The sequence below is a fragment of the Gasterosteus aculeatus genome, chromosome 16 (assembly GCF_964276395.1).
Source record: "Gasterosteus aculeatus chromosome 16, fGasAcu3.hap1.1, whole genome shotgun sequence".
NCBI classification, from domain to species: domain Eukaryota; kingdom Metazoa; phylum Chordata; class Actinopteri; order Perciformes; family Gasterosteidae; genus Gasterosteus; species Gasterosteus aculeatus.
In genome coordinates this window covers 10,403,453-10,421,388 of record NC_135704.1, presented here as the reverse complement: position 1 = coordinate 10,421,388, position 17,936 = coordinate 10,403,453, and the positions used below count along the sequence as shown (strand labels likewise).

Below are 17,936 nucleotides of genomic sequence, written 5' to 3'. Positions count from 1 at the left end.
GAGCGCGCTCGCCGCCTGGCTGCTGTGGCAGCTCAGACACGAGCAGGGCCCGGCCGCCGACGGCGCGCTGGCCGCCGCCGCAGCGGCCGCGGCCGCAGCCGCCGACGCCGCGGCCGAACTATTCAGGCCGGCGGGTGACTGGTAGAGTCCCGGGTGCCTGAAGCTGCACAGGAGCTCCGGCCGCGAGTACGGATGCGAGAGCGCCCGGAAGGTGTCGAGGGGCCGGATGGAAGTGGCGAAAGGCGAAGAGGCGGCACCGGAGGCGGCGGCGGCGGCGGCCGCCGCTGCCGTGACGCCGACGTGCGGGTAGTAGTGGAGAGGCATGTGCGAGTGGAAAGGGTATGGTAGGCTTCCTGTAGCTGCCGCGTGCGTCATCATGTAGGTGTAGAAGCTGGGGTCGGCCGGATGGGGCCAGGACATCGCCAGGCGCTGCCTTTTATCCTTCATCCGCCTGTTCTGGAACCACACCTGCACACGGGAGTCAAAACAAGACACGCATTGAAGCTGCCATGTCGTTTTACCGGCACTTAATTTGGACCTCTGATGAGCATACTGAATGAATACTGAATGCGCAATAAATACTCCCGTGGTTCAAAATGAAAAAGAGCAATGTACCCATGCAAAATCAGTTCAAATCTACAAAATAAATAACCGTTAAAATAATTTTGTTTGGGATAGAAATATTTCAATTAGGTCATACACTTACGCTTATAGCGGTAGAATTGATTAGCACCCGTGGGTGACTAGTAAATAAAAGTGTTATTTTGTTCTAAATGTGAAGATTACTCTGCGGCATTTTATGAGCAGAAATAATGATTATATTTTATATTTTTCTTCATTATCACAGCATGACTTTCTTTGCACAAACACACAAGAATAAGGAAGATTCATCTGTACCTTAATTGTAGTCTCGGGCAGATTCAGCGCTGCGGCTAATTCACATCTTCTTGGTCTCGAAACGTAATTTTCCCGGTAAAACTCTTTTTCCAGTCTGCCGATCTGTTCTCTGGTGAAAGCAGTCCGATATCTTCTCACTTGGTCGCTATTTGAATTGTTCGATCCTCCCGATGAATTACCGTTCATATTCTGGAGGGAGTTCGAGCTTATGTTGGAAGATCCAGAATCTGAAAATCCTATAAAAATGGAGGCAATTTCTTAAGCCTATTGTTATAGATAATGCTGAAATAATGAATGTTTATGGATTGTAGCAGGATGTGTTTTACCATTTATTTTTTAAACCGTAATGTTGATGAAAAATGTGTGTCGATGGTCAAGTGCAAAATAATTTACAAAATATTACAATACACTTATTTTGTCCTTTAAACATAAAAACCTAATAATCATTATAATAATATACAATTCTACAAATGACAGGCTTAATAATCATTCAATTTATCTTTGTTTTGTTTTTTGGGGAGAGAGAATATGGGCTTCGGCTAACAGCCGTTATGTTAAAACAAAAATACAACTGCAGAAATAATGGAAAAATGATAAATAATGAAAAATCTAATATTAGGTTACCTTTGTTGTTTTCCTTGTGCTGGCTCGGGGATCGATGCGAAGGGCATCCCACCTCAACATCGCTGTTAATATCTGAATCTGGCGAAACTTCGGAGTAAAGGCTCATTTTCTTCCTGCTTTCTGACGAGGAAATTTCCGTCGAAGAGGTATTTTCGCTGTTGTGGTGAGAACCGAAAAGACTGTCAATTTCAAATTTGCCTTTTGTCGGGATGTCCCCAAGATTTCCATGGAGCGAAGCCGAAGTTATTCTGGGGCTCAACCGTCCGCTGTGCTGAGAGTTTTCCAGGGCCTCCAGCACTGAATTTCCAGGCGTGTCTGCGAGCCTCTTAGCTGCAACAGGACTGTGCAGACCTCTCTCCATCAATATCATCTCTTTCCTTATCCTCTCCATCATTAAGCAGTGCAAGACGGGAAAAAAAAGAAAAAAAAAGAAAAGAGGAACAACACTTGTCCAAGGGGGGCTGGAGCACCAATGAGTTGTGTCGGAGCTTAAATCCGCATGCAACTCGGCAACTGTCTCTCAATAACTGTCCCTAAACCTTTTTATAAGCAAGACGCAAAAAAACGAAAGAATCTAAACGCAATCGACGAGCGACTGCTTAAAACGAGCCGTGCATCCTCCCTCACAGCAGCCAAATGTCATTCATCAAAAGTGGCTGCTGGTCGTTGTTAAAATGCTCGGCTGACGCTGCTCCAATGATCATTTATTGTAACAGGTTTATAAGCAAATAAATAGGAGAGGGCTGTCACTTGATGATGGAGGCGGCCTTCGGTCAGACGAATAATATCCAAGTGGAGAGGAAGAGAGGAGTGAGGAGCGAGGTGCACGTCCCTGGGTTCATCTCTGAGTCTGTTTTAGATTGCTCTGGGGTTTGGCCTCTTGGGTGAAATTGACAGTCTGATTAATAAAATGAGCGGTGCAACATTTCCCTCTTCATTTAGGAATATTATTATGCTTTGATACTCTATTGTTTTCCTCTTCTCCCCCTCCCTCCCCCTCTACGATCGTTGTTTCTTTTATTTATTCCCTTTAATTTTTATGCATTTTTCGTTTTTACAATTTTTGCCACTTTAATCCGAATGCGAAGTACATTATGATTCACATACAAGTGAGTGATGAAGATGATCACAAGTATTATATTTTAAATCTTTTAAGACAGGATTTTTTTTTGCACCTTTCATATTTGTTCTCTTTTGTTTTTTTCACACAGTTCGTCAAAGACACATTTTGATGTGGTGATAATGGTTGCATTAGCACAGCACGCACGTATATGTACTATGCATCTTATTTGTTGTAGCTGGCTCATACACGTCTAATCTTTTGTTTTAAGTCATTTAGCAATCATTAGTTGCTGTTATTCTAAATTACACTTCGTTACAGGTCATTATTCACATTTTGTTTGTTTCTATTTCCATTCCCTATGATGTTGAATTTAAACCATTTATCAGATTCAAACGCGTGTACTTCATATTTTACGTTTCTTAATAGAATTTCGTATCAGTTTGAAGTAATTTACTCCCAGTCAAACCCTTTGTTGTGCATAGTAGTCTGTGCATTTACAGGAACATAGCTGTTACATGTATGCATCATATTAACACTGTAGACTGGATGTGTAAAGACATAGCATCCCTGCATGTACTACAGTTCTCCCTGTGATGAGTAAAGTCATCGGATCACCCTCTGAGCGTCCTCTGGCGCCTCCTGCAGGCTTTGACCATAATTGCTTATGAATTGGGGTTGACTGAGGCTTGTGCTAGTTTACAATTTGCAGTCTATGAATGTAGCTGACGTCCTGACTTGTCTTGTGAGCACAGCAATGTTAGTGTAAAAGGGGATTTATAAATCATATAAAGCTTTCAAAGAGCTGTAAGCTGCAAAGAGCCACAGACCAGCACTGCTACTCTCACACGTTGTGTCTTATTTTTATAGTACGGTAAGAATAGGATTCAATTCAGATCAACATCTGTCTCCCTGTTACCATAATGGCAGAAAACACGACACGGTGTTGAGAAATCTTTGAGGATAAGAACCAGTTACAGCTTGTGCATAATTTAAAAATAATATGTCCACTGATTTATTCCTTCATGTAAAACAATATTTGAATCTTCAGGATAATACGAGTTAATACATTTATTTTAGTCAAATAAACCCATTGCTTCATTAGTGAACAAAATATTTCCTTTAATATTTTATTGAAAGAAATGCATACTAAATTCAGACATTTTTTGGGGATTCCCCTAAGAGCTTAATTTACATTTAATATAATGAGGTCATAGCATCCACGTTGTGCAGCTGACGGATCTTTTTACCTGAAGATATATTTACAGTGCAGGCACTTCTGAATTGTGTCATAAAGCGATTTTCTCTTAACCTTAAGTTATGTTGTTGAGGAATCTAATGCTTTAAGCTTCATAGCACACGTGCATGTTTCGTTGGCCCTTCAGATGAATGAACCACAACTGAATAGATCCTTAAATCGAACATTTTTGATACGAATCTACAGTTTTAGTGTGAATGGTTTTGTCTGTGCAGACATCACAGGGTTATAGTCGCCAATATTCAGATTTTCACCCAAAAAAACTATACTGTGTAAAAATGAAATCAAAACCATGTGAATTCAGATTGAAAGAAATACAATTGGTGATAAAATTGCAATTTGTTAATCTGCCACGAAAAAAATTTGGTTGTCCTGAAAGTTGTGTATTGACCGCTAATGATTAACTCTAACTGAAAATCCACACTGTCCTATTTATACAAAGTGTTCTTGAAGGACGTTTTTAATAATTAAACACACAAGCCATGTGTTCATCTGTAAAGTTGGCTACATCCCACAAGGAAGTAAACCAAAGAGGATGGAATATTAACTTAATTTATTGATTCAATATGATAATGCGCATCAATTAGCATTTCCATAAGTGACTGTTACCCACCAGGCTGATGTTTAACTGCAGTCTTTTGGGACAATGTTCTTAACCCAGCTGAATTTGCAAGGACAGCAACAAAACCAGCTTTCCTAAAAGAGAAAGCATAAAATACAATTATATAATAATAACAGCACACTAATTAAGCAACAAAACCCAAATTAACAAAAAGGTTTAATTTGAGTGTCCCAGTAAGCATGTTGAAACTGAACTAAATGGGATTCAGCCATCATTAATTTGTATTATCACCCTTGCTTTGTTTACTGTGACATGTCAAAATCTCATCTTTGATGAAAACCTATTAGAAGGACATTAGTGGGCAGATTTCCCAGCCTCTCCATGCAGTCAGTGTTTGGCCTAGTGGTCATTAGTGGAACTGAATCTTAAGGCACACATTGGCTGGGTGAATTTACGCCCTTGGAAATTGAACTATCTGAAGACTTCTCATCAGCCCCATGCAGCCCATGAGATATCTTTGGGGTAGCAAAACAACCACTTAATCTGCTGAATGATGTTCATAAAAGAAACTTGCTGATAATTGAATGATGAGTTCAAGACAGCTTGAACATGGATGAGAATGTTCAAATGCTGCATTGTCCACTATGTCTATTCTGAGAAGGGATATGTAATTGGCAGTCATTGCCATTGTAAAATGTTGTCATATTTATTAAATCCCACACTTATACTTCTGATCATCAAGCAATTCTTTGTGTTTTTAGAAAAAATAAAAGTCTCCATTTATCAAACCACTGGCCGCCGTAGAACTTGCTGCAGAAATCCATCACAGGGTGACAAGAATTGTTTTGCATTCTTCAGTTTATGTAAAAGCAGTTTTAATGCAATGATGTCTTGAACCTGACCTCATTTTAGCATCATAGTGGAAATTACTCCGACCAGGCTGTACAAATCAGAGTGCAACCATTCGTGCAAATATGAGTCCTCGGCCATCAAAGGAGCCAAATTCCCTTTTACCACAAGTTGGTATGGTCATTTAGGGTGTGAATAAAATGTCTAAAACATACTTTGGTCACTGTAATCCATTTCATTGCCTTCTAAGTCTTGGACCCATGGAAAGAATTGGGGAGATGTGGTGGGGGGCGGGGTGCTGTGGTGTGGAGGGGCGCGCGCCAAGGCGATGTCAGGGAGACTCCCACTTGATCTGATGACCCCACAACTGGCAAACAAACCGTTTTTATTAGATTACAGGAATAAAAATGCGTGAGTGCTTTTTCCCCGGCGTTTGGGGGTTGGTATGCCAGACAACCCCATTAACGTGTAGATTAGATAGGACTTATCAAAGTGGAATTTACCCCTTCAATAACTGTCAGACGATAAAGAATGAATCACACAACATATACACAGTATATGACATAACTGACACTTGATGATACTGACACTTACTCTTAATTATCACTTGAGGTGTTATGTGATACATGAAGAATCAGGTTGCCTGCCCCTAAAAGCAGGTTCCAGCGATGTTAATCGTTTAATCTCTTCATATTTAATGAGTCTTGTTGAGGTGAAAAAAGATTTTCTTCTTATATCTTATTTTGAAATGTTGTGATCATGCAAACTTTTCCTTATTCAGCACTTTGTCATGCGTCGAGATCACACTAATTACAGGATGCATAACATAATGTACAATTATGATAAAAATGGGGAGTTGTGTGCTTGTGGACACGTTGTTGAGGAGAGAACACATCGTAGCATCGAAACATTTTAGTCCTGATTCCCCAAGAACCGTGTTTGAGAATGTCATTCTGATAAAAAGAGGAATAAATTTGTCCAGAAACAAACTAATTGACACCCTGTTTCTAATTTTTCGTAATAAGAGATACTGAAGCTTTTGTTTTCGCCTGAGCCAAACTCAATGACCAAACGCTGAATGAAGCTGCTGCAGTGTTTCATGTGTGTCACGTGCCTTTGCCGAGTTCTTTCCTTGAGTCAGAGCGCCATCTAGAGGCGACCTGTTGTGAACGCAAACGAACCAAACAGCAGTTCATAACAAAAAATAGGTACCAGTCATAAACTACAAGACTTAAAATTATGTAAAGCACTGGAACGCCTTGAATAGATTTTCTTCTGTTCAGGATTGTGATCGATGAAACACGTTTATTTACCGACTGTTTTACATCCCCGAGGCAACGCAGAGACGTCAGTTAACGCGAGGATTGAACGCCATCATGACAAATGCTGTTCACTCAATATACACATATTACACAGTATAAATAAAACATGTTTTTTCACGACAGAAAATAGGTAAACTTTAAACAACTTTAAACAATAACTCTTGTTTTTGCGTCTTTATCTCATTCTCGTTATCTCGGTCAACGTTCTGCTTTCTTTGGTCTTCAAGAAACTAAAAGGACAAAGACGCCACATAAAAAGGGCAGTGATTTTTATAGACAGTAATGGTTGGCTCAGCACGAATCTGTGTACTAGTCAGTTTGATGCATTATCAGCAATAACGCGAATGAATTCTCGGTCAGAAACTACCGGCCTTTGGTTATTCAGCAGCACGTTTTAAAGTGATACAAATACAGATATCACGAATAGTAAGTAAGTAAATAGTATTCATGTTTTTCACTCTTTTATTGGTAGACAAAGAGAACATTTTAAAGTACATTGTTGTATTGTTAATTGGGGTTATTTCTAAACGTGACCTCGGTGATAATGTGTTTGATTGTGGGCCCGTTGGTGCGAACACAACTTTAAAAATGCTTTACTGTTACACAAGTTTTTCCTTGTGTCCGAAATATCCTCTCAGATTTTTTATTTTAAAGTTGAGTAAACTAATGTATCCGGTGTGAAACTGGATTTGATATGATATTTGTTCACATTTCTCCTAAATTCTCATCCCCAGATGTTTATTCTTATTTGAGCAAATTGATTCTGTAAACAGTTCCACAACTTTCTGCATCCTCCGCTAAACAAACTTCCCGTTTCCAATTTCGAATAAATGCTAAACCATTACATAACACAACAAAATATATAACATGCACAGCTTCAGCTGAAAATATTCCACATGCGTGAACCTGTGCTGTAAATCCTCTGAGGTCTGAAGCTTATAGACTTAATTAGTAAATCTTTTCTTTTTTTTTACTTCTTTAAAATAACTCATTTTCTTGTTGTTACCTGTTCATCTAAACTTCCCAGTCAATTATCACATGGAATTAAACTCCAAACTCGCTTTGCCTCCCAGGGACTTGATATTACAGCTTTAAGATTCAAGGCAGCTTTTCTCAGGCCAGAGAACTTGAACGAGGGAAGCAGCAAGTTTATTACCAAGGACAATAGACGACGGGCAGCTTCCTTCAAGGGAAGTGGAAAGAAACCAGACTGAGCTCCTCAATGTGGCTCCTGACACCCTAAACATGAAGGCCGTAAACGAGCCTCAGACTAAACACTAAACCTCCTCCTAGATCTTCCTTCGTGGCCTAACTTCAGCAAAACCTTTACCCCGAATGTCCCAAATACTTGCTCATGGATTACGAATGTTTTAAAGAGAAATCCAACGTACAGTTCGTGAGAACATGTACAAGAACGTTTTGAGCGGAATGCGCAGCAAAGCAAAACGGAACAAATGAAAGCCCAAGAGATGCACCCGAGTTGAAGGTGTAACGATTGAGTTTATTCATTTTCCTTCATTTGATATTAGTTTGCCAACTTTTTTTCTTGTGTGATAAATATAATTTAATTTAAATGTAATTCAAATTATACTTTTATTCCTCTATGAGTGCAAATTCAATTCGGACCAGTTTTACATTTACATTTAGGCCGAGAAGCACAACTCGCCGACCCCTTTGAATAGAGCTTAAAGATGTATTCAATAAATAGATAAATAGAAATGATATTTATATATATTCGTTCTAGAAATAGTTAGTTGTGTATCTTTATTAACATGTATTTCTGTTGCATTGTTATTGTTTATTGTTCTTCCACAAAATTCTTAGTTCTTTTTTTCATGCTTAAGTGTCGCTTCTTCACATATTTTAATAGCTGCTTTACACTTTCTTTAGTTCGTTTAAACCCAGTAGAACATTAATTTACACAACTGTAAACAACAATTTGCGACAAGTAAACGTGTGTTTCACTTGTCCTACCTCGACTGCTGACGTTGTTAAAGAAACACACCGCATGCATGTGAGTGGTCCCATCTGTATCTCCAGTGATGACTCAAACTGCTCAGGTTTATTTGCAGAATCACGCAACTGACGAATAATGAAAAGAGCAAAGACGGCGTGGCAGGATAAAGGATAAAGACTTGTACTGCCACCTGTTGGATTTCCTCCGTAACTACTTAAATGATTACTTACGGTTACCTAATGGATTAAACTCGTTATATTCTCAGTCTCAGTTAAATATCTTTGGAGTGGAACAGCTATGATTATCCAGTTTGACAATACACAGTGGAGTTGTGGGGAATTCAAACCTCAAATGTGTCTTTTATGGTATAATTACTTTATTGTGTCTGGAGTGAGCAACTTGTGATCAAGTCAATAACCAGAGGGGTTTTTTCACAACTAGGGGACCCTTTGTATTGAAAATGCAACAGTTTCAAGTCTTCAGTGACGGTGTATTTTTGAGCTACCCACCATAAACACACACACACACACACACACACACACACACACACACACACACAATGAGCACACACTCATACAGACATACACGTAATGTTAACACTCTAGTCTGTGAAAAAAGGACATACTGCAGAACAAATATCTAATGTGACGCCTGGCAGTAGTGTTTGCTTCCCATAGATGCCCATAATGTGAGTTTAATAGAAATAAGAGTGGTGATTTTAAACCCGTTTACTGTGATACAAGTTTCCATAGGAGGAGCAGACATATAGTGGAATCAGTAAATCTTTGATACAGCTTGAATGGACTTGCTAAATGTATGTATGTAATGTAAGTATTTGATATTGAATTGTTTGGTTTTAGTTTAGTTTTTGCAAGAAATATTATCATTTTGGCAGTTTATTTTCAGGGTTTTACGTTGGGCTTCACCTCATAATTGTGCAGCAGGGCGGAGCTATTCGGTTTAGAATATGAAAACAAGAGGTAGACAGAAACATCTGATGGTAAACGGAAATGTCTTAAACACATTTTGAGTTTCTTTTGAGGCCGTAGGGAATTTTCAAAATGCGGATATGTATTTCCTGATGTTACAAACGTTGTTTTCAGGCGATACAACTCGCTGGAATGAATGCGACATTGTTCACAAGGGAGTTACCACAAAAACATCATATAAGGCTGCAATCTCTACTGTTTCCAACATAATAATCGGCTGCACAGTTTGAATTTGCATGGGGGAATGAGTATATTTCGTCTGTTTTGATGTGTTTGGTCGATCCAAGAAAAGTTTATTCTAATAATTTATAACTGGAAATACATCTCATAAATCCTGGGTGTGCAATTGTGCATTTTCTCATGTGGTGCATTTAAGATCCTGCATTTACCGTTGTACCACATGGGTTAGTCTAATGTCAGCACAATGATGTCGAAAGAGATTCTGCGTATGTGCCCTTGAAATAAAAGCCCTAAACACTATTTGCCATACGTCCAACATACTGTATTGTTCTCGACGAAATATGGTTTGAATTGAACTTCACACCCCACCCACTCAATTCACAAAATGTGTCCTCATGGTGTATTTTTGCTTTGCAGTTCTGGGAGCAAGGGTGGGGCGGAACAACATATTTTGCATATCACGTGACGTCGTATTAACAAATCAACAATTACCTACCCTTTATTCTTCAGGAGTTGCTAAGAGCCTTGCGAGAAGCGTTTGAGAAAAGCTCCATGGAAATGTGTGAGCGGAATCCTTTAAATCCCGGCTATGTTGGTTCTCTTTTGAATTTTACCTCCTCTGAGTCGCTGTATTTCTCCAACTTGCGGGGTAATGGAGCCCACATACCCGGGCTGCACCAGCTCCCCTACAATAGGAGAGACGTGTGCACGCTCCCATGGGCTTCTTCAAGTGCGTGCACGTCTGGACCGACGGCACCACCTCAGAGTCGCGCCTTTGGAGGCTACTGTCCTCCGTTTCTTTCCAACTCGGTGTCTATAAATACTAACTCTTCCAGCGGCCACGCCAAGGCGCATCTGGATCAGTCGGCCAGATGCTTCCAGGTCACAAACCATAAGACAGAGGAGTCTGCCAGGCGGGATGAGTTTTACTCGGGGCAGCCCGGGGCCGCCGGTGACCGCGGCTTCTCGGACCCGGACAGTCGGTCTCACGGTTCCGCGGCCCGCCTCGATCGGGATTCAGCGGATCCGTTGTCCGTGAACGACACCAAACAGGAGCAGAATCCCCCTCACCCATCATCTAGTCACACATGCTCGAGGACGACTTTTGCAGAAGGTTAAGTATAAATCTTGCACAGAACTCCGGTTCCGTTTCATTGTGATCCAATCGTGGCTTTACGTCGTTGTCTCATATCGACGCAAAATTCTCGGATCCCCTGTCGTTTATTGCTATAAAATACTTGGTGTTTTGCATTATTTAGTGCATTGTGTGGTCATTGTATACCCCATGTAGTCATTTTTCGAATATCCACTAGGCTGCATTATCCGAATTTAAGATATTAGTAACCATATTGAATTACTCTGAAACCTAAAATGTTTTTTATTATTATTGCTGAGCAACATTGAGCGTTGCCATTAAATCCCCTCAGTCCACATCGCTGCTCCTGGGCTGAGGTTTAATTTGAAGTGTAAAACGTGTTTCTACCTCTGCAGCTGCGCCGTGGTGCTCGTCGCAGGTGAAAACCAGAAAGAAGAGAAAACCTTACACGAAGCTACAGCTGGCTGAACTTGAGAATGAATTCATGATGAACGAATTCATCAACAGACAAAAACGCAAGGATTTGTCAGAAAGACTGGACCTGAGTGACCAACAAGTGAAAATATGGTTTCAGAACCGGAGGATGAAGAAGAAACGAATGATGATGCGCGAGCATGTTTTCTCCGCATACTGATGCCCCCTTGGACTTGATCGTGACAAAGAATTCGAGTCGCACTCTTGATGTGCAGCACGTCACATGCTCTGGACACACACCTTTTGGTTTGTGCCATGGACCCGTATTCATAGATATGTAAAAAAAAGCATTACATTTGTGTCGAGCTATATGGTGCCATTATATGCAATGATAGTAAAAGACGTGGTGCGTGGTGGAGAGACATGATTCTTCCCAATTGGTCTTTGGTAAAAAGATTCCCCAAATCCGCAATAGGTTCTGGCTCCTGATTGGCTTTTAACTGCGGTCCATGATACACCTTTATACATTATTTATCATCAAGCTCAAAATGATATGAAAACTGAACTTTTTGAATATCTGAACAAGTATATTGGTCTGCCTGTTTGTGTATTTTGTGTAATTTCCTGTTCATGCGGTTCGGGCCCATTGTGGAAGCAAACAGTCAAGTTCATGTTTACGGACAGATAAAAGATTAATAAGTCAGTGTTACGAAATATATTATTATTGCATGTCTATTTCCTAATTATTCTTAAATTGAATTCAGTTATTCTCTTGAATGTAAACTGAATGAGAAAAAAGTGAACTTGTGTTGTTCTATATGGCGGTGTAAACATTCAATCAGTTCATTCTGTGCGAACGTGTTTACTTCCAGTGCAAAAGAAACATCTAATCCAATATAATCGTGGATTTTTGTTGTCAGACCTGGTTTTGTGTTGCTATCCGGACAGAATGTCAGATCCTTCCCCTTTGCTCTAATTCTGTCGGATGGAATAGACCGTGAAATAAAACGCGTTATTTGTAAGAATTTGAGCATCCATCATTTTACGCATGCACGGACAAATGTTTTGTAAAATGGACGTGATTAAAGATGAATATATTTGTAAATAAAGATGCTTTTTAAATCAGCCCAAAACAAGTTGTATCTTGTGAATGGTTTTTGTTTGAATGGAATGGCATATCCTTTACGTTCATCGATCCTCGTGTTGACGTTCATTCAGGACCTGTCATTATATTTGGCTGTAATCTAAATGTGCATTAATCCGCTCCTCTTTCTCTTTGGCTGATTTGAAAGAAAAAAAAGCAGTCGAAAGGATTTACTTTGGAGACCTCGAGCTCGTTGTTTTTTTTGGCTGTGCGTGTTCTGTAACCTTTCACTTTCAATAAACGGAATACGCCTCACTTTGTAGGAGATGCATGAACGGGAGTATTCGTTTAATTTAAGCCATGCAAGGACAATTTATTATCTCGAAACCATCCTACACGCCTTCAGTAATCCCCACTTTAAATATATCTTTACTTATTCTAAAGGGAATATATTACATGCAATATTTCCACAGCCAGTAAAACTGAATTTCCAACTGCAAATACTATGCTAGATCGTTTTAAATAGTATTTATTTACTCACATAGCGGTAATTTACTTCATTTTAGTCATATTCTTTGGTGTTTTTGTCCATACAGGTTAATTCTGGCAGGGTAAAGCGTCTGCTATGCATGACTAAAACGAGCTGGTGAATATGTGGGTGAGACTTTTGTGCACATCACGCTGGGTGATAGAAACGTTAGAACGTTTCTATTCATCGCAGACGCTTTACCCGAATCAACCTGTACGGACACATGTGCTGCATTTACATCATGTTGGTTAATGCTCCTTCAAAAATAAAAGAAACAAAACAACACGGGCTCACGCACGCGCGCGCACACACACACACAAACAAACACACGCGCGGGCGCGCGCACAGACACACGCACCTCTCCACGTGACAGAGGGAGGATATGTGGGAATGGATCTTGTGTAATTCAAAGAGCAGATATGCATCCTTTACTTTCTCTGCACTTTATGCATTACTAAAACAGGCTCCTGGATGTGTGTGAGTGAGATGTATGTGCACATCAAGCTGGCTCATTAGTTGTAACGTACCTATTGTAGTTTCCCATTGTAACAACGTTGAAGCCTACAGGTGGTCTGACTGGGTTTGAAGGCAACAATCAAATCGTTACCAGCCCGTGAACCATGATAGTGAATCTAATAATAGACCCTCCCATTACTATCGCATAACGATCACGTCACCGTCACTGCATCACTGCATCAGAGTTCAGATGCAGTCGAATCAGAGGCTGATGAAAGTCCCAAAGAGATTCTTAGTTCTGCAATGACTGTTAGAGATAACATTTTATAAATTGTGGTCCTTTAGTTTATATATATATGCGCTGGTCATTGTGTCTCGCTATCATCGACGTATTATTTTGCGCACTCGGGCCTTTTGTCATGACTGAAGTTTAAGGTTTTTTCCCAGCTTAAATCTTTCCGCCACATGTTTCACTCACTATTGGTCTCCATTGCTCAGACTATTTTGCTACGTTGACTATGCGTTAGAAACGCAACGTTTTCCTTTAGTATCGGGGGCAAATGCAGCGAGAGAGCATCATACCAACATCAAATAGTGGGTGCACCACCACCAGGTTAAGGTCAAGTTAGTAATTTAGGCTGCACACACAATGCTAGCACAAAGCTAATTCTAATAATGTAGGAGTAGGGATTGGTTGAACTAAATATGGCCATTTTTGAAGTAGCCTCCGGTACCAAATGGTGGTTGTTTTTTCAACAAAAACCTTTAATTGTATCTTTGAAGAAATGTTGAAGTGAATATATGAGAAACACTAACAATATTATATTAATAATAATACTTAAATAAATAAAAAAACAAAAATACTTCTAATGTTTCAAAGCAAACGGTAATTTAAACAACTAAGTGTCTCGATGTCTGTCTATGTAACTTTTTTTGGAAAACTATAGTCTTACAATTGTGCACATATAGCACTGTTGATTGTTGATGATGACGGATGTTCTTTTTGCAATCTTAAAACTATATTGATTCATTAGTTTATGTTCCAAATTTTCGATTTTCTGTTTTGAGAAAAACAGAACATTTTGTTTCTGTTCTGTTTTGAATAATTACAAACTCTGTTCGGCTTGCATGGCGTTGACTGCCTAAAGGGGTTCAACGTGAAGTGTGGTAAAGGTTGAAACAAGAACACCGGACCGCAAGGCTCAATTTACCCCCAATAACAATAAACCCAGCCGCCTTTGAGCTATTTCCACATTGTGCGTGACCTTCAGGCTTAAAGTCCTGAGCAATAATTGTCCTCTGACTACAAAACAGGTCTTGAGGGGAGCTGCGTTTCTACTCGACTGGCACAATTTGCATAGGCGTTATGTGTCCAGCATTGGGCCTCCAATAAGGGCTTGATTGTCTTAAATATGTTCTTCCCTTTTCGATTGTTTGTTTTACTAGAAATAACAATAGAAAAGACAGCGAGAATAAAAATGATACTCACATGAGAAAAATGAAAAATATTGCCTGAAGACGTACCTTAACCAGCGTTGATCTCCGCTGTGAAGAAGGGCCTAAACTCTGCAGACATGGCCGCCGTCGTGCAATAAAAAGATTTAAGAGAAGGGGCTTGGTGCCTGGTAGACATCACCTAGACCACAGACGGTCAGAGACAGTTGTTTTGGACTTGGCCATGCTGAATGTGCTCAGTGAGTCACGCCACCGTAGTTTATGTGGTATATTTTGTGTTTAGTATGTGGCATCCGCAATCAGAATTTGCAGGGGCATACACTGGGGGACGTTTAGGCTGCCTTTGCGCTCGTTCATCCACCTTTATTAATAAACTGTAACAAATGAAGTATACGTTTTCACAATACAGAATTCAGTGTTGAGTCACACATGCGCTTGTTGGCTTTCCTCGCCGTGGAATGTAAAATAAGGTGTAAAAGCGGTCATTTTGTGGTCTTGTTGTTTTTTTTATTTTTCGGTACCTGCTTGCATGATGCTGCAGGTCAGGACCATTGCATCTGATTTCAAATAAATTCCAGTTGTGTATTTAAACATCTTCCCACCAACGTGGTGCGCAGAGATTAATGAACCCTTAAATGCATTTGCATGAAAAGTGAATTAATGAGTCGTTTGTGAACCACACGGGCTTCTCATTTGACTGTGCAGCGATAGTGCTTATTTCGCTCAAGCTTGGCTTTAAACGTAGGGCTGAACTTCAACGCTTTCCACCTAACTGTTGCTACAAATACACATTTCGTGCTCAAAACCGCGCATACTCGAGTGCGTGCAAACGTTATTACATGCCATTACACAATGACGATGGAGCTGTAAAGCTTTCAATTAAATATTCCGGCGTTGGTTCACAGATTAATTTTTCCTAGAGCCATAGGGCAAGAAGGCTGGAGAGGAGTTTCCTCTGCAGCCAGGGAGCCAATGGAGTCTCTGGCATGCGCTCACATGAGTTTCTCCGGTCAGTTTTTAATGACTGATATTGGTGTATGGTAATCCCTTAGCTGGATCACATGACACAATTACCTCAAGAATCGATCAAGATGTATTGCAGGTCTGCCTACGTTTCCAATTTTTTCTCCCTGGCGGGGTCTCTCCACGCGCCTGTGGTGCTATAGATGGACAAAGTTTAACAGCCAAGCTGCCAATTCCTCTCCTCTGCTGCAACGAGGAAACCGGGAAGAAGAGATATGACGGAATACGACGATCGCAGCTGTGCGTCAAATATGTATTTACCGAGCTGTACTTATTACGTTTCGACGCCAGATTTTACATCAGTCTCCTCCTTTTTACCGCAGACGTCTTCGTGTCAGATTAATTTCCCTTATTCCCCAAACATAGCCCAAGTCCAACCTGTCCGAGAAGTCGCGTTCAGGGATTATGGACTGGACCATCCAAGCAAATGGCACTACAGGGGCAATTATCCGTCCTACTACTCAACGGACGAGATCATGCATCGGGACTTGATCCAGTCCTCCAGCAACAGGGCGGACGTGCTATTCAAAAACGAGTCTTTGTACGGTCACCACGGCGGGACGAGCTCGCCGTGCAATTTCTTCAACGGCGTCGGCCGAAATGGGGTTCTCCCCCAGGGCTTCGACCAGTTTTTGGACAATCCTAACTCGGGCAAGCACGACGCGGAGCCCCCCAAACAAAAGACAGACTCTGCTGCTCCCACAGACGCTGCGAATAACAATCAGGCTTTAACCAAAGTGGAGCAGGACAAAGGTGCCCCGAGCGGGAGCGTCGACGAGGACTCGTCCTCCAACTGCGGTGACACGAACAACAACCAGCAGAGTAAGCGTTTCCCTCTTTGTCTTGGATGTAAGAAGCGCAGGTTAAACAATAGGCTGTCTGAACTGCATTGTGTGCACCAGCGACACCGTCTAGGGCTATTTGACTCTTTATAAGCATGCAAAAGATTTTATATCCCTATAAGATTTAGTTTACGGTTGTAAAGGTATTTACAATGGGAAACCGTTGAGTTAAGTAAACTACGCAGGTTGCCATGTACCTGAATGTGGCTGGGACTGATTTTAAATTATACATGGAAGAAATCGTTTTATTAAAGTGTGTTTAATTAGGTAATTGTATGCAAGTATTCCAACACATTTCTAGGGAGTTACATAGTCCTGTAAATACTTCACTACTTCATTTTAAAAGGAAATACACTGCTTTTGTTTTCTCATTTTGTGTGTTTTTTTTTTGTGTTTGCCAGAGAGGAACGTTCGTGCAAAAATAAATCACTACATAAATAAATTCAACCTTCAACCTGTATTATGGTCACATTTTTTTAAATTTGATCTTATTTCTTCTGTTGTGCAGCTCCGTCAACCAAATCCAGGAAGAAGAGGTGTCCTTATACCAAATACCAGATCCGAGAACTTGAACGAGAGTTTTTCTTCAACGTGTATATTAACAAAGAAAAGCGGCTTCAGCTGTCCAGGATGTTAAACCTGTCTGATCGGCAGGTGAAGATTTGGTTTCAGAACAGGAGGATGAAAGAGAAAAAGCTGAACCGCGACCGTCTACAGTATTTCACTGGGAATCCTTTATTCTGATATCTGACATAGTTATGCACACACACACACACACACACACACACACACACACACACACACACACGCTTAGGAGCTATACACACATGTTGTAAAAGACTGGTACGGCATATTTGAACCTTTGTCATTCTTTTCAAACATATTTTGTAAACATAAATATCGCATTTGGAAAACAAAGAAGATTCCATATTGTCTTTTTTCTGCATTTATTTATTTGTGTTCATATATTTCGTGTTGTGTCGACAACACACATCCCGGCAATTTCCGTGGGAACTTTCCTTTCCATGTTCACATCAAATATATACTTCTTCCTTGTGTAATGTCCATTTATAAGACGCATGTATATGCACATTGTGGTGTGAAATAAAGTCACGACGAACGGTGAATAACGCAACTTGTCACATGAACTTCACCAAGTCATCAAACATAACACGAGCAAAGGGGGGTTTTCCTCAAGATTCATCAATGGGAAAATGTGGCGCTTGCAGGCCTGTGTGTCTCGTTGTTTCCTCTGCTTTCAAACACTGGATTGTTTACTAAACTTTGAACCGTCTAGACAGTATAATAAACCTAGCTGTAAATGTCTAGATTGGGGGCT

At 40.4% G+C, this 17,936-nt stretch overlaps 3 protein-coding genes across 3 annotated transcripts in view; 2 read left to right on the top strand and 1 right to left on the bottom strand.

Annotated features, from left to right (window-relative positions):
- Positions 1 to 2,403, bottom strand: part of evx2 (even-skipped homeobox 2) — a 4,225-nt gene extending 1,822 nt beyond the window's left edge. Inside the window, exons 1-3 of the mRNA XM_040202546.2 lie at positions 1,522 to 2,403; positions 898 to 1,133; positions 1 to 468 (exon numbers count right to left, since the gene is read on the bottom strand). The exon at positions 1 to 468 is cut by the window's left edge and continues 1,822 nt beyond it. Coding sequence (XP_040058480.1) covers positions 1 to 468; positions 898 to 1,133; positions 1,522 to 1,915 — 1,098 coding nt within the window. The 5' untranslated portion in view covers positions 1,916 to 2,403. The remainder of the gene's footprint in view (positions 469 to 897; positions 1,134 to 1,521) is intronic.
- A 7,795-nt stretch (positions 2,404 to 10,198) lies between these two features.
- On the top strand, positions 10,199 to 12,341 carry hoxd12a (homeobox D12a). Its single transcript, XM_040200614.2, has 2 exons — positions 10,199 to 10,812; positions 11,190 to 12,341. Exons 1-2 carry the CDS (start codon positions 10,251 to 10,253, stop codon positions 11,426 to 11,428), a joined length of 801 nt encoding a protein of 266 aa, XP_040056548.1. The 5' UTR covers positions 10,199 to 10,250; the 3' UTR covers positions 11,429 to 12,341.
- A 3,398-nt stretch (positions 12,342 to 15,739) lies between these two features.
- Positions 15,740 to 17,724, top strand: hoxd11a (homeobox D11a). The gene is made up of 2 exons (XM_040202512.2): positions 15,740 to 16,577; positions 17,106 to 17,724. The coding sequence occupies exons 1-2, from the start codon at positions 15,971 to 15,973 to the stop codon at positions 17,339 to 17,341; spliced, it is 843 nt and encodes a 280-aa protein (XP_040058446.1). The 5' UTR covers positions 15,740 to 15,970; the 3' UTR covers positions 17,342 to 17,724.
- Positions 17,725 to 17,936: the final 212 nt, after the last annotated feature.